Source organism: Prionailurus bengalensis, chromosome X, assembly GCF_016509475.1.
Source record: "Prionailurus bengalensis isolate Pbe53 chromosome X, Fcat_Pben_1.1_paternal_pri, whole genome shotgun sequence".
Classification (NCBI taxonomy): domain Eukaryota; kingdom Metazoa; phylum Chordata; class Mammalia; order Carnivora; family Felidae; genus Prionailurus; species Prionailurus bengalensis.
Window position 1 is genome coordinate 64,130,134 of NC_057361.1, and position 24,407 is coordinate 64,154,540.

Genomic DNA, 24,407 nt, shown 5'->3' on the forward strand with positions numbered 1-24,407 from the left:
CACTTGTAAAAGGAAGAACTTGGGACAATGTCCTCACCACATTTACCTTCAGTAACTCTTAAAAAATTCCACCTAGAAGCTGGAGGACAAGAGCTGCCTTAAGTCATTTTAGAAGCTATATTGGGTGGATGCAATTATAGGGAAGGGAGATCTGCAAGATAAAGCAGTCTGCATTTGAAAGAGCAATGCATCCCCTGGCTGACCTAGCAAGTGAATGAACACTCCAACTGCAGTCTCAACAGCATGATATGTTTTTAACAGACTTAAGCCCATATTCATTTTTGTTTTGCTTCACGATGAGTCACATGCTGATTGCAAATAAAAGCAAGCAATTCCCTGATTTATAATTAAGTCACCCATTAAATCTTAATTGCTTCTTGGACCTCAGAATTACTGGGTCTTGTTCATCTTCCTTGAATCCTTTAAATCAAAAATGAAAGAAATGGTTAAGTTCAGTTTTTATTAATAATCTTGGAACAAATACATGAACAATTCCTTAGAGTTATAAGCCATTTTACAATTTTCAAAGAACTTTCACATATACCAATTAAACCCTCACAACATCCCTGTGAGGTAGGCAGGGTCGGTGTTCTTCTATTACAGGAATAATAATTCCTATTATCCTAGTTCAGTATACTAGCCTAGAGAACTAGGCTCAGAGGTGAAGTAAGGTCACATAGTTGGTAAATGATGGAGCCAGGACTAGACCCTAGGCCTTCTGACATGCTGCCTCCCTGAGAACATTCAAGTAATGATATCCTATGCTATATAATGAACATTTCTCTCCTATGATGTTGATCAGATCTGTTTTTATAAATTTGATATCACCTTTTTCCTAATATCCAAAAACACAGACTGTGATGAGACATGTCTTCTCTGTTACTGGAATATTTCTCTTCAATTTATCTAGAGCACCATCCTAACATGAAACTTTCTTGTGTTTGAAGTTTTGAGGATCCTTGGCTACAAGTTCTAAATTATGATATGATATGAAAATTTATTTTAGAAAATTCTGCAAAAGTATTCCAATGTTGAATGTCAAACTTAAAAACAACAAACCTATTTAATATTTTTGAAAGCTTTGCAATCTTTCCCACTAAGAGGTTTAAATGTGTATAAATGGAAAATAAGAGAAAAGTGTTCAGCAACATTACAACATTACTGGGAAACCTACTGGTACACCTAAGTGCCAGTCACATTACACTGATTTGCTTTTATTGTTGGCCTTCTAGAGGAAGGAAAACCATTAGAGAATTTTCAGGTTTGATCCCATCTCATATATGATAACCTCAGCAACAAGCTAGAAAAATGAATTATACCAATAGAAGGGTTCAAGCAGTAGTAATTATAGCATATATGTATGTGATAAAAAGGAAGAAAACTTCCTCTTCAGTGGTTTTTGCCTAAGTCCAGTGTAAATATACTTCTCAACGCAGATTTTAAAGCTACAGCATCTTCTATGTTAAATTTAGAAATGTGAAATATGGTGGAGTTATCAACTTGGAATATAAGATCGAAATTGTAGCTGACCCCAAAACTACCTGTTAAAAGCAGAATAAAGCTCAAGGAGCATAAAAGGAAAGGTGTAAAACTCAACTGTTCTGGTATGGAGAGTAAAACAGCAAGGCAAACCTTTGGGTTAAAGTGAACCACAGAATATCAGGCATGTAAAAGCAGGTCTTAAAAATAGGAAAATGACACTGAACTGTATTATCAGGAACTACACTTTTAAAATTCCAGTTTTGGCCTTCTAAGAGCACTGGGAGAAACTTAACCCTATGGGGAAGAGGCAGTACAGAAAATGAATGGGATCTAGAAACGGGGTTGAGGTGGGAGGTTAGAGAACAACAAGAAACAAATACACTTAAAATGGATTTAGAATCCCTTTAAATCCATCTTTTCCAAAAAAATGCTTCCTAAATTTAGAGATTTGGTTAAAAAAAGTTGGTGAAAACCAAAGTTGTGACTATTTTACCTTGAAAAGAAAGTAGTATTTAAATGTAGATAGAAATGATGCTGTTAAAGATTAGTCTACTGATCAGGCTGTAGCAATTGAAACTTAAGTGCTGCTGTCAGTGAAACATGGCAGAAAACTGCTTCCAAATAAAAAAACTGTCATGATAGAATTTAACATTAATGAATTAATGTATTAAGAAACAAATACTTTTTTACTTGGAGCCTAATGAAAAAACACTGGTATGCTTAAGACATCTAACAGTTTAAGCCAATGTGAAAAATACTGCAGCTACATTTAAGTTTTCTAAGATAAAACTTGAGAAGATAAAGAATATTCTAGTTCAGTATACTGGGCTCCAAACCAACTGCACGTTTGAAATACATCTTGATTGTATTCCTTACATAGTATCATTGTCATCATCTTCTTCATGTTTTCTCTTCAATGGGTTTGATTCGTTGGCCGTGTTCTGTGATGAAACCATGTTGGTGGTAATAAGAATATTTTTGGGCCCAATTATTGAAGGATTAATCAGAACATTTTGAACTGCAGTCGTTGCAGGAACTATAAACAGGAGAAAATACCTTCAAACTGAATTACCCCAAATCAGAAACATGGTAAAAAGTATTCAACAAATCTAAATTATAATTCTAATTCTAACAACAATTTTAATAGCATGAATAGCAACTACATCATAGAAGAAACTAGGGTATTTATACTGCATTAGGAGTTGAATAAAATTTTTTAATACTTTACAGTATTTAAACTAGTATCTAGTACAACATTAAAGTTCTGTTTTTTTTTTAAACTTAACTACCTAAAATTTTAGTTAATACTTAGCCATGGGAAGCAGTGTGCTGGATTCATCATGGAACATATTAAAGGTCAGGAATCACATTCCCATTATAAGCCAGTATTTTATATAAGTAGTTCACTATGTACATTTAGGTTTCAGAAGATGTTCAATTGAAATATATTCAGTAATAAATTAGGCTATAACAGAATTCTACTTATATATTATTCCAACTTTATATGTATCCTTCCATAAAGTGAGTAAAAGTACAATTTTTATTTGTTGTACACTAAGTTATATTATTTTTTTGAGCTTTAACCCTAAGTGCTTTTCCCTGAAGATGCCTTAGATTTGTGGACCCTAACTTATTTTAGTTGTGTTCTTTGAGAATCTGATTATCATGCTGAATACTCTCCATTTCCAAAACATTACATATTTGTAAAATTTCATACAATTTTAGTGGGGTCATAGACCCTTCTGAAGAACACTAATTTGCAGCATTACTGCCACCTTCCTGGTATATTAAAACAACTTAACTCTTGCTATAAGAATACAAATTATTCTATAATCACAAATTATTCACAAATTTTAAGATTCAGAAAAAATAAAAGAACCACTTTCAATGCCACCCTCCCCATCATGTTACCTGGTTTGACAGGTGTGGACTGAGAAGGTGGAATCTGCACTGTAAATCTTTGGCTTGTCACTGACACTGGAGGTGCAACTTTACTTGGGACAGAAGCTGTTTGTGGGGTTGCTGTAGTTGTAATTAACAGACCATGTTAGTTAGGTGATTTCATTACACAGGTTCATATTCTGCACTCCTTAGCTTATAAGAAACTACCTTCAAAGCACAAGGAACTAATGAATGGTGAGAAAAAAATCAGAAATAAGCAAAGTACAAACTCAACGGTTTAAATGCTAAAAGTTCAGGACAGATTAGTAGTAAAGAATGTAGGCTCTGGAGCCTACCTACTTGAGTTTGAATTCAGGCTTTATCACCTACTAGATGAGTGTCCTTGGGCAAGTTATTTAATCTTTTAATACTTTAGTTTTCTCACCTGTCAAATGGAGATAACTATCACATAAGATTCTTGTGAAAGTTAAAATAATCCATGTATAGCTCTTTAAACCACCTGGCACTGAATTTTAGCTACGTGAGGTTGTGAAACTGAGTGTCCAAATAAACCAGCAGAATAAAGACCCAAGTTTTCTATTAATTACCTTAGGTGGCACTTTTAATCTGTCACTTACTGAGAATTAGAAGATGTCTACTATGCTTATGAAGGTAAATCAACATGCATCTAACAAAAGCCTATCAAATACACCTCTTAGGGTCCCCAGGTGGGTACAAAAGTCATATTCCTATTCTATATCCAAGTACTTTTTTTAAACAGAAAGGGATTGTGGAGATAACCTAGTCCAAACTCCCCTCAACTCTACCAGTTATTCCAAGGTACAACTCAAATACCACCCTATTTTATAAAATTTCCTTGATTTGCTCAGAAGTCAATGCCTGACTCTGAAATTGCCTTGTCATAGGAACCTTTATTAGTATCTTCTCCTGTTCACTAAATTACAAGCTTGGCTAACACTTTTTATCCTTAAGAACATATGGTCTTTGTGCCTTACTCCTAATAGGCACTCAACAATTTTTGTTTAATGAATAAATTTTGCAAGACTCAAAGATGTATACTGACATCATAGCTCTCTTAAAAAGTATATTTATGGAAACATGTGTGTTCCTAGTTTTTCCTTTGGGGATGCAGGTTTTCCATACATCCCTTTCTCCTGGAACCAGCAGTCTGCCCAGGGAAGAGTTGCTGAAAAAACTACAACTACCCTACCCTCTCCAGAAACAAAGGAGAAGAAAGCCTAAATGGGGGAAGAAAGCCTAAATAGGGGAAGAAAGCCTAAATAGGGGAAGAGAGTTCAAAGGTACGCAGGAATCTGGCTCTAATGCTTTCTCTCCCAAATTGAGAAGGTGAGGCCTTACTCTAAGGTATCTTCATTCCTAGGCAAGTTTTCTGTTGTATTAAGGATCAGTTCAAAGAATTTGGTGAAGCTTAATGAAACAGTATGTGTTTTATTTTGTCAAGAAATTCACAATAGGTAGATGTTTTCTTGGCCATTACCATAACGATTTAACATTTAAGGAAGTATGGAGTTTAGGTTTTAAAATTGAACAGAGTAGATGCTTAGATCTTGGATACTTTATAGAATTCCATGTTTTCAAAGTTCAAAACTTGTATTTTAATATTAGATTTTAGCAGTTCCCTCATTTTAGATTTTAAAAATCTCTAAAACATGTATAGTAAGTGTCTAAAAATCACAACTGATAACTAAAATTGGTTAACTTGCCAACACGTGCAGTGGATTACCACAGCCCAGAGTTTTTAAAAAATTGGTATTCACTAAAGTAATATGAATCCACAGATACACAGTATATGACCTAAAAGTTACATAAATTATATATGCGAATTTCTGCCCACAAAGGTCACATGCAGGTAACTGGAAGTGTACAACTAATACTATACCCGGTTGATTTTAAAATGTTTAAATGAGAATATGAAGAGATTGTCCACACACTGCATAAATCAAATGCTGCTTACATTAGAGCTATATGACATCTATAGGACTCAAGTTATAAAACATAAGAGCCAAGAAATCAGTACTGGTCAAAGAGGATTATTTCTGAAAATACTTTGATTATGAAAGAAATCCAGCAGGAATGTAGGACCAAAAAAAAAAATCAGGAACTCTAAATCTATTTATGTTTCCCTTATTACCTAAGCAACAACATTAAAAAGAAACCTAATGGTTTCTAAATACCATTCTCCACCAAAAGGAACTAGGGCTCTGGAGAAATGGCTGGTTGTAGAACTAGAGTTAGGGAAAATATAAGATGAGCTTAGATCATCTTGTGCCAAAAAGCAATAAAGGCTCAAAGAATGATGGGGACCTGTCACGACACAGGAGACACCTTGAAGGGACAACACAGGACAATCAGTACTACTTCTGAAAAGATTAGTATTAAAAACAATGAGTTTTTCTTTGATATGCTTTTTGTACACTTTAAAATTGTTTGGGTTGCATTCTCTTGCCAGTTTACTCTGAAAGTTCTTTAATTTCTGAAAATAAGTAGGCTACTGCCATGAGTTGTGTTTGGCAACTTGATTTGTATAGAAGGCAGAGAACACAGCTTAAACTGTTTTTGGTATCCCAGTTTATTCCAACAACGGTGGGTAATGTCCAATTCTATACTCATTTGGGATCAGATATTCCTTGTGGCTTTCTCATTTTGAAATCTGATAAGATATATGTTTATAGTTTTACTAGAGGATAAGTAAATGTATCAATGGCAATACACATTTGGGAATTTCTGACTCAGCTTTTGACTTGGATTATAATTTAAAATTAAGTGCTAAGGAACTTCTTTACCAGTCAGAAAAACCATTTCCCTCTCTCACTTACCTATAGTAGGAGTGGAAGGTCTGCTACTAACAGCACCAACACTTAACCGTGGAACTAGTCTTCCTTGGTTAGGTCCCTAGGGGATTTCAAAAACAAGTTAGTTTTAATGTTGTTTAGATCTGACCCCTAAACTTACCAAGAATGAAATTAGGATTGCTGATGTGACTTATTAATGGATAAACCTATGGCAAGAATGTCGTTTTTGTTTCATCAGTGTTCTAAATCCAACATTGAAACTAGTCTTCACAAACATATATATAATATAAATATAATGCATATGCATATGGACATGGATATGAACATACACATAGAAAATTCTATATAGTGTTTAACGTAGAGTCTTATTTGGGGGATAACAACTAACATCCTTATGACTTTTAATCTTAACTAGTCAATACCTTAACCTAAAAAGAAAGAAACTGTCTTCTAGCAGAATTTCAGACAACAAAGGCAGCTAGCTGAATGTGGGGAGAACTTTCTCAGTGGTGGGAGAGCCTTAGGTCATATTTCAGAAAATAAGTCCAATTCCTTATGGTATATCATTTACTCTGTTATCAGGTGTCACAAAAAACTGATAAACAGTGGAAATATTTGGAGGCATGAGACCTGGGAATAAGTCCCAGCTTTGCTACTAACTCCACAGATGGATCGAGGCTCAGTTTCCTGTTGTGAAAATTAAGTGTTGGGTTAGATGAACATTAAAGTTCTTTTTAACTCTAAAAATTTTGTATTTTAATGTAGTAGTTAATTGCAGACATGGTATTTTCAACGCTATAAATTTTAAAAATCCTAGTAAATTATCTTAGTCTTTATTCTACTAATCTATCTATAGGAATGTGCTTTTTACAAATTGCCCTAACACATCTCATCTTTTTAAAAAACTAATTTGACTAAAAATTCTTACCTTTTTAATTAAGGACTTCAGCCTATAGTTTGGAGCTGTTAAGCAGTATCTGTCGGGTGGCAGTCTGGGTCCTGCATATGGCTTAATCAGTGGTAAAGGGGTTTGATTTTTCTGCCTTGCAATATCCAGTAAAAACTAAAAAAAAAGCCTTATTAGAACTACAATTTAAAAATTTTTAAGTAAAATGAACTTCAAATAACTTTGCTCACATCTCTTGGAGGAGGAGAAGTAAAAGACTGATCAGCCCGACACTGGATTGCCAGTCTCACATCATCTGCATCAACATTAGGTTTCTTAGCATGGCTTGAATAAATTTTCGCATCATCCAGAATTGTAGTCACATATCCTTTAAGAACAAAACATTATTTTCTTAAACCTATGAAAACAGCCTAATATTTATGGCCATTTTTCTTAATGGAAGGTTCTACCAGTAGAAAATTTATGAATTTTGGTTCTAATATCTAATTGATCTACATGATCAACTAAAAATTTTTTTATTAAGCTTATTTGAGAGAGACAGCGAGGTGAGCAGGGGAGGGCAGAGAGAGGGAGAGAGATAATCCCAAGCAGACTCTGTGCTGTCACAGCAGAGCCCAACAAGGGGCTCAATCTCTCAAACCAGGAAGGAGATCATGACCTGAACTAAGATCAAGAGTCAGAAGCTTAATGACTGAATTACTCAGGCTCCCCTCTATACGATCAATTTTAAATAGGTATCACAGTATAAATACTACTGTCCCCTAGCTTGAGCTCCTTTTTTCTGCTTTAGCCAAGTTCTATGATATTTATTAACTGTTAAAGCAATTTAGTTGAAAATGTTCTTACAATAAAACAATCTTTTCAGATTCACAAGTTAGGCAAATTTTTGGTGTTTTGTTAACTTACGGAAAGCAAATTCCAACATTTGATTTATAACCCTTGGTTCATACTCCGTAATTCCCATATCCTTCAGGATTTGTGCCATCACCTGTAGATTCGAATAAAAACGTCAGATGTATGATGTAGGCACTAGAAATCAAGACTGGGCCGAAGGTAGTATTTGTATTTATGATACAAGGTCCCCCTTTCTCTGGGCTCCAAACTTGTACTCCTATCCTTTTCTTCTCAAGTGTGTATCAGAATCACGCCCAAACCCGTTGTAACCTCTGCTGAAAACTTTTTTTTTTTTTTTTTGGCGGGGGTGGGGGCTGGGGCAAAGAGAAGAAAAAGGCCCGGGTTGCCTTTCACCCCGGGAAAGGCAGGGGTGGCTACAGCTGGTTGTCATTTTCTTCTGTGACGATGGGGGAAGAACGCTGGACGTGAGAATCCCGGCTGGCCAACCTGGCGAGACCACAAAGAGTCTGGGGCCCAAGGCCCAGTAGACAAAGCCGGGTGGTTGGACTGCGCACTTCGGCGGGCCGCAAGCCTCCCTCTAGCGGGGCCGCGGGGGTTGCGGGAGAAGCGCCCCAAGGTCCAGGAGGGCAGCCCCTTATCCCACTCCTGGCCGCCCCGGCTGGGCTGAAGCCGCACGCGAGTCCGGCCTCAGGCCCTCCGCCGGGGCCTGCCTCCCTAGACGCTGGCCGCGCGGAGCTTCATGCCCCGCCTCTCATCCTTTGCACTTACCAAGGCATCTCTCGGAGCGTTCTTGGGAGGCGCCATCTTGCTCGACTCCATGTTATCCTGCCGCCTGTCATCCGTGGAGAGAGGGCTGATCGCAGGCTCCTCGCTCAGACTCCACCCCTGCGGGGTGCGGAAGGCGGGGTTACAACTCCGGCCCAGCGGGCTGCGGCTTTTCTACTGCTACTCCACGCGGTGGAGGCTGAGGGCAGCTGGGCTAGCGGAGCCGGCAGGCCGCGGAGGATTGGCAGAGACGAGTAAGCCTTCCCCGGGGAACCCTCGGCCAACGCTTAGAAGAACCAAGAAGCTCGTCTTTCTAGAGCTGTTCTCCGGTAAAATGTACCAAACGGGTAACCCTTGTCTTTGCTGGGACCCTTCTTCACACTTTCCCTGCTGCCACTCTGGCCCTTCCATCTCCCTGTAATGCCTGCACAAGCCCTGCCTCCACGTGCCCTTGTGGTAGGGTTGCCTGTGTAAATAACACCCAGTTAAAATTTCAGATCAACAACAAATACGTTTTCAGCCAAAGTATATCCCAAACACTACATAGGCTATATTTATGTAAAAAATTATTTGTGGTTGATCTCACATTTAAATTTAGCTCGGCGTTCTGTATTTTCATTTGTTAAATCTGGCAACAGCAGGCCTTTGGCCAACTCTCGTCAAGCTCAACGCCTTGTCATCCTCACCCATTTCATACTGATGAAAAGCTAAAGCCTTTGTGGGCCTGCAAGATTCCCCACCCTGCTGAGCCTCTCCAGCCTTGTCCCTTGTCCTTGAGTAGTTTTCTCCCCTCTCCAGTCTCCATAGAATAACCTGACTTTAAAAAAAAAACCAATGCATCAGTTAACCATCTCTGGCTTAAAGTGTCCCTGAGAGAACTCTTTCCTATTCTCTACAATCCACCACCGTGTTCTTTATCCCACGAAAAGGCACTCTGAGCTACCGAGGCCAGTAATAGCAGTCAGCTATGTTACGCACCCTCCCCACAATCCACAATCTGTAACAAGTCTTATCAGGGCCACTTCCCAAAGTCGGACCATGTCTGTGTTTCCACATCCTCATCCAGTGCTAACCACGCTAACAGTCCAAACCAACAGCTGTACTCACCAAGACTACAGAAAAAGGTCCTGAAAATAGGGCTACCCCACCTTCTTCACACAACCCAACGGATCTCTCAGTCATACATCACATAATTGTATTCCTTTATTTAAAGCCCTCTAATGGCTTCCTTCACAAAACAAATTCTTACTGATTTCTGGGTGTTAGCAGGCCCTTTAGTTTTGGACACCAGCTCACCTCATCAGGCTCCTCTGAATCAGTCGTCGACCAGTCAACCATCTTGAATATGAGGCAGGTCCCCCAAGAATCACGTGTTTTTAACACACCATTTCCAGGGGGAACACTGATCCCTGTGGCCCCACAAGCACCTTTCTCAGCTGACCGTGGACGATCACTATATAAGACTAATAGTGATTTTCTCACTTTGGAATAGGTAGTAGATACACAAGGTGCAAAATTTTAAAAATACATTTAAAAAAATAAGAAAAAGAAACTTTCTGGTTTCTTCTAGCCACTAATTTATCTTTCACAGGAGGCACCACTGTTTACCAGTTTCTTGTCTATGTAATTTACAAACACCAACTTTTTAATTTTTTTGTTCCTCCATCCGAATGGTACCATACAGTTGGGGTGATGAAACTTCAGGGCGCCAACACAGGACACAGCCATACAAGATGAAAAGACCTATGAAAGGCCTATAATATATAATAAATAACTGTGCACATGTGTTATTGCTTTAATATAAAAATATGAAAATAGATGTTTATTTAAAATTGCTTTTCTGTATTTTCTGTTACATACATGCTATTATTTAAACAAGACAATAGGATTAATTAAGAGTGGCAATTAGTATTAATAGTAGGACTAATTAAATACTTTGTGTGAGAAAATATAATATTTTTCATATTTCTGTCCCGTTACAGCAATTTATTTTAATTCTTGGATATTTAAATTTTATAAGTTGTAGTATGTATTCTTAGTTTACATAAATATAAGATGTTTAAAAAAGAGAATGTGAATACATTATGACAAGTTAAACATATCTTCTATTGCTTATATTTAGTAAAAATAACAATGAAATGTTTTTCTTGGCCCCATGTTACAGTAGGATAATTTTGCTCTTTCTGTTTATCGAAAAATACTTCTCTGAACTGCCTGCAGCCATTAACTGCAGCCATCATTCTTTTCTTTTATGTAGTGGTAAAACTGAATATAGTCTAACATAATATTCACTTTTATATGAATTTTTGGTCTTATCAAGTCCACATTAGACTGATTCTTGGTGTCAGTCCAGTGTGGTGACATCAACCTAAATGTCCTTTCAAAAAAAGTGTTTGAGTATGTAATATTCCTAAGTATTACTTGCTAGGAATATCAGGTTTTTAGATTTGTAGGAATTAGTTCTAAGCTCTCTAGAAATGTCTATTCACTTAGTACTGGAGGTTTTGTCTTGGTAGAGCAGTTATTTGTCAGTTAGATAGGCACTTTGCATCTATACATTCATCCTTTTTTATTTCAACTTTTTATTAATTTTTCTTTTTTTCTTTTTGCTTACTTTAAATTCAAGTTAGTTAACATACAGTGTAGTCTTGCCTTTAGGAGTGGAATGCAGTGATTCATCTCTTACATGCGACAACCAGTGCTCAATCCCAAAAAGTGTCCTCCTTAATGTCCACCCCCATTTAGCCCATCCCCTCATCCACCTCTCCTGCAGCAACCCTCAGCTTGTTCTCTGTATTTACAAGTCTCTTATGGTTTGCTTCCCTCTCTGTTTTTATCTTATTTTTCCTTCCCTTCCCCTATGTTCATCTGTTGTGTTTCTCAAATTCCACATATGAGTGAAATCATATGATATCTGTCTTTCTCTGACTGACTTATTGTGCTTAGCATAATACACTCTAGTTCCATCTACGTTGTTGCAAATGGCAAGATTTTATTCTTTTTGACTGCCAAGTAATATTCCACTGTGTCATCATCTTTCTCCATTCATCAGTCGATGGACATTTGGGCTCTTTCCATAATTTGGCTATTGTCGATAGTGCTGTTATAAACATTGGGGTGCATGTGCCCCTTCGAATCAGCACTCCTGTACTCCTGTATCCTTTGGATAAATTCTTAGTAGTGCTATTACTGGGTTGTAGGGTAGTTCTATTTTGAATTTTTTGAGGAACTTCCATACTGTTTTCCAGAGTGGCTGCACCAGTTTGCATTCCCACCAGCAGTGCAAAAGAGATCCTCTTTCTCCACATTGTTGCCAAAATCTGTTGTTTCCTGAGTTGTTCGTTTTAGCCATTCTGAAAGATGTGAGGGTAGTATCTCATTGTGGTTTTGATTTGTATTTCCCTGATGATGAGTGATGAGCATCTTTTTATGTGTCTATAAGCCATCTGGATGCCTTGTTTGGAAAAGTGTCTATTCATGTCTTCTGCCCATTTTTTCACTGGATTATTTTTCAGGTGTTGAGTTTGGTAAGTTCTTTGTAGATTTTGGATACTAACCCTTTATCTGAAATGTCATTTGCAATTATCTTCTCCCATTCCATCAGTTGCCTTTTGGTTTTGCTGATTATTTCCTTTGCAGTACAGAAGCTTTTCATCTTGATGAATTGCAATCTTTCATTTTTGCTTTTATTTCCCTTGCCTCTAGAGACATGTTAAGTAAGAAGTCGCTGTGGCCTAGGTCAAAGAGGTTTCTGCCTGTTTTCTCCTCTAGGATTTTGATGGTTTCCTGTCTCACATTTAGGTCTTTCATCCACTTTGAATTTATTTTTGTGTATGATGTAATAAAGGGGTCCAGTTTCATTCTTCTGTGTGTTGCTGTCCAGTTCTCCCAGCACCATTTGCTGAAGAGAGTGTCTTTTTTTCCATTGGATACTCTTTTCCTGCTTTGTCAAAGATTAGTTGGTCATATATTTGTGGGCCCATTTCTGGGTTCTCTATTCTATTCCATTGATCTAGGTGTCTGTTTTTGTGTCAATACCGTACTGTCTTGATGATTACAGCTTTGTAATACACCTTGATGATTACAGCTTTGTAATACACCTTAATGTCCAGAACTTTGATGCCTCCAGCTTTGATTTTATTTTTCAGGATTGCTTTGGCTATTCAGGGTCTTTTCTGGTTCCATACAAATTTTAGGATTGTTTGTTCTAGCTCTGTGGGGAATCCTGGTGTTATTTTGGTAGGGATTGCATTGAGTGTGTAGATTGCTTTGGGTATTATCGACATTTAACAATTTTTGTTCTTCCAGTCATGAGCATGGAATGTTTTTCCATTTCTTTGTATCTTCTTCAGTTGCTTTCATAAGCTTTCTGTAGTTTTCAGCATACAGATCTTTTACGTCTTTGGTTAGGTTTATTCCTCGGTATCTTATTGATTTTGGTGCAATTGTAAATGGGACCAATCTGTGATATCTCTTTCTGCTGCTTCATTATTGGTGTATAGAAATGCAACTGCTTCATTAATGGTGTATAGAAATGCAACTGATTTCTGTACATTGATTTTGTATCCTGTGACTTTGCTGAATTCATGTATCAGCTCTAACAGTTTTTTTGTGGGGTCTTTCAGGTTTTCCATGAAGAGTGTCATGTCATCTGTGAAGAGTGAAGTTTGAATTCTCTCTTGCTGATCTGTATTCCTTTTATTTCTTTTTGTTTTATGATTGCTGAGGCTAGGACTTCCAGTAGCAAACAACAGTGGCGAGAGTGGACATCTCAGTTGTGTTCCTGACCTTAGGGGGAAAGCTCTCAGTTTGTCCCCATTGAGGATGGTATTAGCTGTGGGCCTTTCATATATGGCTTTTATAATGTTAAGATACATTCCTTCTATTCCTCTTTCTTGAAGGTTTTTATCATGAAAGGATGCTGTATTTTGTCAAACACTTTTTATGCATCTCTTGAAATAATCATATGGTTCCTATCCTTTCTTTTATTAATGTGGTGTATCACATTAATTATTTTGCAAATATTAAACCTGCCTTGCAGCTTAGGAATAAATCCCACTTGATCATGGTGAATAATTCTTTTAATGTACTGTTGGGTTTGATTTGCTAGTATCTTATTGAGAAATTTTGCATCCAGGTTCATCAGGGATATTGGCCTGTAATTCTCCTTTTTAGTGGGGTCTTTGGCTTTAGATGCATGGTCATGTTGGCTTTGTAGACTGAGTTTGGAAGCTTTCCTTTAATTTCTATTTTTTGGAACAGTTTGAGGAAAATAGGATTAACTCTTCTTGAAATGTCTGGTAGAATTCCCCTGGGAAGCCATTTGGCCCAGGACTCTTGTTTGCTGGGAGGTTTTGATAACCAACTCAATTCCTTTGCTGGTTATGGGTATGTTCAAGTTTTCTATTTCTTCCTGTTTGAGTTTTGGTAGTGTGTGAGTGTCTAGGAATTTGACCATTCCTCCCAGATTGTCCGGTTTGTTGGCATATAATTTTTCATCATATTCACTTATAATTGTATTTCTGTGGTGTTGGTTGTCATCTCTCCTCTTTCCTTCATGATTTTATCCATTTGGGTTCTCTCTTCTTTTTGAGAAGTCTGGCTAAGGGTTTATCAGTTTTGTTTATTCTTTCAAAAAACCAGCCCTTAGTTTCATTGATCTGTTCTACTGGTTTTTAAAAAATTTTTTTTTTACTTTTTTAGATTCTATATTGTTTATTTCTGCTCTAATCTTTATAAATTTCCTTCTTCTGCTGGCTTTGTGCTTTATTTGCTGCTCCTTTCCAGATTTTTTAAGTATAAGGTTAGGTTTTGTATTAGGGACCTTTCTCATTTCTTGAGATAGGCCTGAATTACAATATATTTTCTTCTTAGGACTGCCTTTGCTGCACACCAAAGGACTTGGACTCTTGTGTTTTCATTTTAATTTGTTTCCATGTATTTTTTAATTTCTTCTTTAATTTTTTGGTTGATCCATTCATTCTTTAGTAAGATGTTATTTAACTTTCACGTATCTGAGGGCTTTCCAAATTTTTTCTTGTGGTTCATTTCAAGATTCATAATGTTGTGATCTGAAAATATGCATGGTATGATCTCAATATTTTTTTACCTGTTGAGGGCTGATCTGTGACCCAATATGTGATCTATTCTGGAGAATGTTCCATGTGCACTCGAGAAGAATATGTATTCTCCTACTTTAGGATGAAATGTTGTGTGTGTGTGTGTGTGTGTGTGTGTGTGTGTGTGTGTATTAAGTCCATCTGGTCTAGCGTGTCATTTAGAGCCATTGTTTCTTTGTTGATTTTCTGTGTAGATGATCTGTCCATTGCTATAAGTGGAGTATTTTTTAATATGAAATTTATTGTCAAATTGGTTTCCATATAACACCCAGTGCTCATCCCAACAGATGCCCTCTTCAACACCCATCACCCACCATCCACTCCCTCATCCCCCATCAACCCTCAGTTTGTTCTCAGTTTTTAAGAGTCTGTTTTGGCTCCCTCCCTCTCTAACCTTTTTTTTCCTTCCCCTCCCCCATGGTCTTCTGTTAAGTTTCTCAGGATCCACAACAGAGCGAAAACATATGGTATCTGTCTCTCTCTGTATGACTTATTTCACTTAGCATCACACTCTCCAGTTCCATCCACGTTGCTACAAAAGGCCACATTTCATTCTTTCTCATTGCCACGTAGTATTCCATTGTGTATATAAACCACAATTTCTTTATCCATTCATCAGTTGATGGACATTTAGGCTCTTTCCATGATTTGGCTATTGTTGAAAGTGCTGCTACAAACATTGGGGTACAAGTGCCCCTAGGCATCAGCACTCCTATATCCTTTGGATAAATTCCTAGTAGTGCTATTGCTAGGTTGTAGGGTAGTTCTATTTTGAATTTTTTGAGGAACCTCCACGCTGTTTTCCAGAGTGGTTGCACCAGTTTGCATTCCAACTCACAGTGCAAGAAAGTTCACATTTCTCCACATCCTCACAAACATCTGTTGTTTCCTGAGTTGTTAATTTTAGCCACTCTGACCAGTGTGAGGTGGCATCTCAATGTGGTTTTGATTTGTATTTCCCTGAGGATGAGTGATATTGAGCATCTTTTCATGTGTCTGTTGGCTATCTGGGTGTCTTCTTTGGAGAAGTGTCTATTCATGTCTTCTGCCCATTTCCTCACTGGAGTATTTGTTTTTTGGGTGTTGAACTTGGTAAGTTCTTTGTAGATTTTGGATACTAACCCTTTATATGAAATGTCATTTGCAGACATCTTTTCCCATTCTGTCGGTTGCTTTTAGTTTTGTTGATTGTTTCCTTTGCAGTGCAGAAGCTTTTTATCTTGATGAGGTCCCAACAGTTCATTTTTGCTTTTATTTCACTTGCTTTCAGAGATGTGTCAAGTAAGAAGTTGCTGTGGCTGAGGTCAAAGAGGTTGTTGCCTGTTTTCTCATCTAGGGTTTTGATGGTTTCCTGTCTCACATTTAGGTCTTTCATCCATTTTGAATTTATTTTTGTGTATGGTGTAAGAAAGTGGTCCAGTTTTATACTTCTGCATGTTGCTGTCCAGTTCTCCCAGCACCATTTGCTAAAGAGACTGTCTTTTTTTCCATTGGATATTCTTTCCTGCTTTGTCAAAGATTAGATGGCCATACATTTGTGGGTTCATTTCTGGGTTCTCTATTCTATTCCATTGGTCTATGTGTCTGTTTTTTGTGCCAATACCTACTGTTTTGATGATTACAACTTTGTAGTAGAGGCTAAAGTCTGGGATTGTGATGTTTCCCGCTTTGGTTTTCTTTTTCAACATTACCTTGGCTCTTTGGGGGTCTTTTGTGGTTCCATCTAAATTTTAAGATCATTTGCTCTAGCTTTGAGAAGAATGTCGGTGCAATTTTGATTGGGATTGCATTGAATGTATACATTGCTTTGGGTAGTATTGACATGTTAACGATATTTGTTCTTCCAATCCATAAGCATGGAATATTTTTCCATTTCTTTGTGTCTTCTTCAATTTCGTAAATTTTCTATAGTTTTCAGCATACAGAACTTTTACATCCTTGGTTAGGTTTTGTCCTAGGTATTTTATGTTTTTCGGTGCAATTGTAAATGGTATTGATTTCTTTATTTCTCTTCCTGTTGCTTCATTATTGGTGTATAGAAATGCAACCAAGTTCTGTACATTGATTTTTGTATCCTGCAACTTTGCTGAATTCATGTATCAGTTCTCATAGATTTTTGGTGGAGTTTTTCAGGTTTTCCATGTAGAGTATCATGTCATCTATGAAAAGTGAATGTTTGACTTCTCCTTTACCAATTTGGATGCCTTTGATTTCATTTTGTTGTCTGATTGCTGATTACTGACTTCCAACACTATGTTAAACAACAGCGGTGAGAGTGGACATCCCTGTCGTGTTCCTGATCTCAGGGGGAAAGCTCTCAGTTTTCCCCCATTGAGGATGATATTAGCTGTGGGCTTTTCATATATGGCTTTTATGATGTTAAGATATGTTTCTTATATCCTGAATTTCATGAGGGTTTTTATTAAGAAAGTATGCTATATTTTGTCAAATGATTTTTCTGCATCTTCGATAAGATCATATGGTTTTTATCCTTTCTTCTATTAATGTAATGTATCACATTGATTGATTTGTGAATATTGAACCAGTCTTGCATCCCAGGAATTAATCCCACTTGATCATGGTGAACAATTCTTTTAACATACTATTCAATTTAATTTGCTAGCATCTTGTTGAGAATTCTTGCATCCATGTTTGTCAGGGGGGCCTGTACACTTTTTTAGTAGTGTGTTTATCTGGTTTTGATATCAGGGTAATGTTGGTCTCATAGAATGAATTTCAAAGTTTTCCTTCCCTTTTCATTTTTTGTAATAGTTTGAGAAGAATAGGCATTAACTATTCTTTAAATGTTTGGTAGAACTCCACTAGGAAGCCATCTGGCCTTAGACTTTTGTTTGTTGGGGGTTTTTGACTACTGATTCAATTTCTTTGCTGGGCATTAGTCTCTTAAAATTTTCCATTTCTTCATGTTTCAGTTTGGTAGTTTATGTTTCTAGGACTTTGTCCATTTCTTCCAGACTGCCCAATTTATTGGCATATAAGTTTTCATAATATTCTTTTATAATTGTTTGTATTTCTGTAGTGTTTGTTGTTGTTTCTCCTCTTTAATTTGTGATTTTATTTAGTTGAGTCCTTTCTCTTTTTTTCTCTTTTCTTTTTTCAGAGAGAGAGAGAGAGAGAGAGCGAGAGCGAGCGAGAGAGAGAGAGAGAGCACAAGTGGGTAAGAGGGGCAGAGGGTGAGAGAGAATTTTAGGCATGATGTGGGGCTCGATCCCATGACCCTGGGATCATGACCTGAGCTGAAATCAAGAGTCGAATGCTCATCTTACTGAGCCACCCAGGTGCCTCTCTATTTTTTTCTTGATACATCTGGCTAGAGCTTTATCAATTTTATTGTGTTTTTCAAAGAACCAACTCCTGGTTTCATTGATCTGTTGTATTTTTAGTTTCTCTATCATTTTTTTCTGCTCTAATCTTTATTATTTCCTTCCTTTGCTGCTTTTAGGATTTCTTTGTTACTCTTTTTCTAGCTCCTTTCAGTGCAAGTTTAGGTTATTTATTTGATGTTTTTCTTGCTTTCTGAAGTAGGTCTGTAATGCTATAAACTTCTCTCTTATGGCCGCTTTTCTACATCCCCCAAAGTTTTTGGACCATTGTGTTTTCATTTTCATTTGTTTCCATGTATTCTTTTACTTCTTTTATTTCTTTGTTGACCCATTCATTGTTTAGTAACATGTTATTTAACCTCTATGTATTTGTGGTCTTTCCAGACTTTTTTTCTTATGGTCAGCTTCTAGTTTCATAGCGTTGTGGTAGGAAAGGTGTATGGTACGACTTTAATCTTCTCGAATTTGTTGAGGCTTTTTTTGTGGCTAATATATGACTTATTCTGGTGAATGTTCCATGTGTACTTGAAAAGAATGTATATTCTGCTGTTTTAGGATGGAATGTTCTGAATTTTCTGTTAAGTCCATCTGGTCCAGTGTGTCATTGAAAGCCATTGTCCCCTTGTTGATTTTCTGTTTGGATGATCTGTCCATCGATGTAAGTGGGGTTTTAAAGTCCACTACTATTATGGTATTGCTGTTGTATAGTTCCTTTATGTTTGTTATTAACTATTGTATGTATTGGGGTGCTGCTATATGTATGTATGTTGAGTTCATAAATATTTAAAATTGTTAGATCTTCTTGTTGGATTGTCCCCTTTATTATGATATAGTGCCCTTCTTTGTCTTCTTTAATAGTCTTTTAAAAAAATTTTATTTATTTGTATTTTTTATTTATTAATTTTTTTGAGAGAGAGAGAACACACAATTGGGGGGACAGAGGCAGAGGGGGAGAGACTCTCTAGCAGGCTCCATGCTCAGTGTGGAACCTGATGTGGGGCTTGATCCCATGACCCTAGGATCATGACCTGAGCCAAAACCAAGAGTTGTACACTCAATGGGCTGAGCCACCCAGGTGGTCCCAACAGTCTTTGTTTTAAAGTCTAGTTTGTCTGATATAAGTATGGCAACTCTGGCTTTCTTTTTTGACATCATTTGTATGATAGATGTTTCTCCATCCCCCACTTTCAGTCTGCAGATAACTTTAGTTCTAAAATGATTCCCTTGTAGGCAGCATGTAGATGTGTCTTGTTTTGTTTTGTCCATTTTGTTCATTTTTTTAAAAACATTTTTTACTTGAAGCATATTTTAGAATACATAGTTCTAGAAGATATATGTAAAGCATCCCATCCAAGAAAAATAGAATATATATTTTCTTCAAGTACACACAGAAGATTTTCTTGGTTAAATCACATAAAAAATATATATAACAAGTGTTGCAAATTTAAGAAGACTGAAATCATACCAAGTATATTTTCCAACCACAATGGTACAAAACTAAAGATCAACAATCAGACAATGCTGGAAAATCTATAATGTAAATATTAAATATTTAATATGTAAATATTGCACATCATACTACTGCAAAAGCAGTGGGCCAAATAAGAAATCAAACAGCAAATCAAAATATGTCTCAAAACAAATGAAAACCAATATTCCAAAACTTAAGGGATGCAGTTAGAGTGAAATTTATGCTTTTATAAATGCTTGTATTAAGAAAAATAGTTCCAATAAACAACTTAACATTATACCAGAAGGAACTAGAAAAAGAAAAAAAGCTGAAATTTAGCAGAGGAAGGAAATAACAATGAACAATCAGAAATAAGTAAAACAGAGACAAAAATAAATAATGTAACATTGAAAATAATGACCACTTTTAAAAAAATACACAAAATTGGCAGTGCTTTAACGACATTCACTAGGAAGCAAAAGATGACTCAAAGACCAAAATAAGAAATGGAAGAGAAAACAATATAACAGATAACTACAGAAATACATAGTTATAGTAGATTACTATAGTCATATACTAACAAGTCATGTAACTTAGAAAAAACCAACAGATAATTCCTAGAAATGCACAAGTTACCAAGATTAGATCATGAATCTTGAGTCCAAGAAGTAGGAAATCTTTTTAGACCAATAGCAAGAATGAAGGTTGAATTAGGAATCAAAAATCTGCCAGCACAGAAAAACACAAGACCATATGGCCTCACTGAATAAATTATTCATGAATAAATTATTCATTTATTATTCGTTTTGTGGTTGTTTTTGAAGATTAAAATTGTCTGAACCTTACTTTTTATCTTTCATGGTTTGTTGATTTTCTTTCTTTTAATGTTTTTTTTTTTTTTTAGCATTTATTCATTTTTGAGAGTGAGAGAGACAGAGCATGAGCGGGGGAGGGGCAGAGAGAGAGGGAGACACAGAATCTGAAGCAGGCTCCAGGCTCTGAGCTGTCAGCACAGGGCCCAACGCGGGGCTTGAACTCACGGACCGCGAGATCATGACCTGAGCCACCCAGACACCCCTAGTTTGTTGATTTTCTTTGTGATATATTTGTATTTCTTTCTCTGGATTTATTTGCATATTCATTAATGGTTTTTGATATATGGTTACCACTATTAAGTTTGTATATAACCTCTTCTGCGTATAGCAGTGTATGTGTTAAGTTGATGGTCATTTAAGTTTGAACTCGTTCTTTACTCCTCTCCTCACGATTTAGGTATATGTTGTTATGTTTTACATGCTTTTATTTTGTGAGTTCTTTGACTGATTTTTTAAAGAAATATTCATGGAGCACTTGGGTGGCCAAGTTGGTTAAGGGTCCTACTTCACTCAGGTCATGATTTGCAGTTTGTGAGTTTGAGCCCTGTGTAGGGCTCTGTGCTGACAGCTCAGAGCCTAGAGCCTATTTCGGATTCTATGTCTCCCTCTCTCTCTCTGCCCCTCCCCCACTTGCACTCTGTTTCTGTCTCTCTCAAAAATAAATAATATTTTTAAAAAAATTTAAAAAAAAAGAAATCTTCATTTTCACTGCCTTTGTGTTTGCTACCTTTATACTGTTAGTTTTGGTTTCTTCTTTCCAAAGAGTCCCCTTTAATATTTCCTGCAGGACTATTTAGTGGTCATGAACTTTTTTAGTTTTTGTTTGTCTGAGAAAGTATCTATTTTGAATGATAGCCTTTCTGGATATTCTTGGCTGCAGATTTTTCCCACTCAGCACTTTGACTATATCATATCACTCCCTTCTGATTTGGAAATTTTCCTCTGAGAAATCCCTTTATAGCCTTTTAGGTTTTCTTCTGTACCTCACTGTCTTCTTTTCTCTTCCTGCTTTTAAAATTTTTTCTTTATCACTATATTTTGCTACTTCATTACAATATGTCTTGCTGTGGATCTGCTTTTGTTAATTTTGATGAGAGTTCTCTGTGCCTCCTGGATCTGGATAACTGTTTCTTTTCCCAGATTAGGGAAGTTTTCAGTTATTATTTCTTCAAATAAATTTTCTTCCCCCTTTCTCTTTCTTCTTCTGGGAATCCTATAATACGAATGCTCTTATGTTTCATGGAGTCATTGAGTTCCTTAAGTCATTCATTCATTCATTCATTCATTCATTCATTCATTCATTTAATCCAAGTTGGTTAGCATATAGTGCAATAATGATTCCAGGAGTAGATTCCAGTTATTCATCCCCTGTGTATGACATCCAGTGCTCATCCCAACAAGTGTCTTCCTGAATGCCCCTTATCCATTTAGCCTATGCCCTATCCACAATCCCTCCAGCAACTCTCAGTTTGTTCTCCGTATTTAAGATTCTTTTATGTTTTGCCACCCTCGTTTTTATGTTATTTTTGCTTCCCTTCCCTTATGTTCATCTGTTTTGTATCTTAAAGTCCTCATATGAGTGACATCATATTATATTTGTCTTATCTAACTAATTTCACTTAGCATAATACCCTCTAGTTCCATCCACATAGTTACAAATGTCAAGACTTCATTCTTTTTGATTGCTGAGTAATACTCCATTGTATATATATGTATACACCACATCTTCTTTATCCATTCATCTGTTGATGGACATTTGGGCTCTTTCCATACCTTGGCTATTGTTGATAGCACTGCTATAAACATTGGGGTGCATGTGCCCCTTCAAAATAGCACACTTGTATCCCTTGGATATATACCTAGTGGTGCAATTGCTGGGTTGTGGGGGTAGTTCTATTTTTAACTTTTTGAAGAACCTACGTACTGTTTTCCAGAGTGGCTACCACTTTGCATTCCTTCCCACCAGCAGTGCAAAATAGATACTCTTTTCCTCATCCTCGCCAACATCTGTTGTTTCCTGAGTTATTAATTTTAGCTATCCTGACTGGTGTGAGGTGGTATCTCATTGTGGTTTTAATTTGTATTTCCCTGATGATGAGTGATGTTGAGTATTTTTTCAGTTTGTTAGCCATCTGGATGTCTTCTTTGGAAAAGGGTCTATTTATGTCTTTTGACCATTTCTTCCCTGGATTGTTTTTTGGACGTTAAGTTTGATAAATTTTTTATAGATTTTGGATACTAACCCTTTATCTTGTATGTCGTTTACAAATATCTTTTCCTATTCTGTTGGTTGCCTTTTAGTTTTGCTGATTGTTTCCTTCGCTGTGCAGAAGCATCTTATCTTGATGAGGTCCCAATAGTTCATTTTTGCTTTTAATTCCCTTCCCTATGGAGATGTGTTGAGTAAGAAGTTGCTGTGTCCTAGGTAAAGGAAGTTTTTGTCTTCTAGGATTTTGATGACTTCCTGTCTTACATTTAGGTCTTTCATCCATTTTGAGTTTATTTTTGTGTATGGTGTAAGAAAGTGGTCCAGGTTCATTTTTCTGCATGTTGCTCTCCAGTTTTTCCAACACCATGTGCTAAAGAGACTGTCTTTATTCAATTGGATATTCTTTCCTGCTTTGTCAAAGATTAGTTAGCCATAGATTTTTGGGTTCTCTATTCCTTAACAATTGAGGAAATAATTGTGTTTTTTTGTTCAGCTTGATTACTTTCCATTACTCTCCTAGATCACTAATTTCCTTACTGTTTCTTGCATCCTGCTGTTCATTCCATCAATTGTATTTCTCATTTTGCTTCCTTAGCCCTGTATCTCTGCTATGTTATTCTTTATCTCAGTATTAAGTGTCTCCCTCATGTTTTCCACTCTTTTCTCAAGTCCAGTGAGTATTCTTTTTTTTAATATGAAATTTATTGTCAAATTGTTTTCCATACAACACCCAGTGCTCATCCCAAAAGGTGCCCTTCTCAGTACTCATCACCCACCCTCCCCTCCCTCCCACCCCCCTTCAACCCTCAGTTTGTTCTCAGTTTTTAAAAGTCTCTTATGCTTTGGCTCTCTCCCACTCTAACCTCTTTTTTTTTTCTTCCCCTCCCCTGTAGACTTCTGTTAAGTTTCTCAGGATCCACATAAGAGTGAAAACATATGGTATCTGTCTTTCTCTGTATGACTTATTTCACTTAACATAACACTCTCCAGTTCCATCCACGTTGCTACAAAAGGCCATATTTCATTCTTTCTCATTGCCACGTAGTATTCCATTGTGTATATAAGCCACAATTTCTTTATCCATTCATCAGTTGATGGACATTTAGGCTCTTTCCATAATTTGGCTATTGTTGAGAGTGCTGCTCTAAACATTGGGGTACAAGTGCCCCTATGCATCAGCACTCCTGTATCCCTTGGGTAAATTCCTAGCAGTGCTACTGCTGGGTCATAGGGTATGTCTGTTTTTAATTTTTTGAGGAAACTCCACACTATTTTCCAGAGTGGCTGCACCAGTCTGCATTCCCACCAACAGTGCAAGAGGGTTCCCATTTCCCCACATCCTCGCCAGCATCTATAGTCTCCTGATTTGTTCATTTAGAATACATAGTCTCCTGATTAGAATACATAGTCTCCGAGTGTGGTTTTGATTTGTATTTCCCTGATGAGGAGCGACGTTGAGCATCTTTTCATGTGCCTGTTGGCCATCTGGATGTCTTCTTTAGAGAAGTGTCTATTCATGTTTTCTGCCCATTTCTTCACTGGATTATTTGTTTTTTTGGGTGTGCAGTTTGGTGAGCTCTTTATAGATTTTGGATACTAGCCCTTTGTCCGATATGTCATTTGCAAGTATCTTTTCCCATTCCGTTGGTTGCCTTTTAGTTCTGTTGATTGTTTCCTTTGCTGTGC

General features: G+C 36.8%; 1 protein-coding gene across 1 annotated transcript; it reads right to left on the reverse strand.

Annotated features, from left to right (window-relative positions):
- Nucleotides 1-446: 446 nt before the first annotated feature.
- TAF9B (TATA-box binding protein associated factor 9b) lies at nt 447-9,146 on the reverse strand. Its single transcript, XM_043570587.1, has 7 exons — nt 8,728-9,146; nt 8,011-8,092; nt 7,335-7,471; nt 7,126-7,260; nt 6,222-6,297; nt 3,394-3,504; nt 447-2,518 (listed from the first exon to the last, which is right to left on the reverse strand). The coding sequence occupies exons 1-7, from the start codon at nt 8,776-8,778 to the stop codon at nt 2,355-2,357; spliced, it is 756 nt and encodes a 251-aa protein (XP_043426522.1). The 5' UTR covers nt 8,779-9,146; the 3' UTR covers nt 447-2,354.
- Nucleotides 9,147-24,407: the final 15,261 nt, after the last annotated feature.

What these genes read in the sequence shown, in the direction of transcription:
- TAF9B (XM_043570587.1), bottom strand. Translation starts at nt 8,778, where the DNA reads ATGGAGTCGAGCAAGATGGCGCCTCCCAAGAACGCTCCGAGAGATGCC. An exon ending in ACCTTCCACTCCTACTATAG is followed by an intron (nt 3,505 to 6,221) that starts GTAAGTGAGAGA and finishes TTACAACTACAG; the next exon opens with CAACCCCACAAACAGCTTCT. An exon ending in GTCCACACCTGTCAAACCAG is followed by an intron (nt 2,519 to 3,393) that starts GTAACATGATGG and finishes TCCTGTTTATAG; the next exon opens with TTCCTGCAACGACTGCAGTT.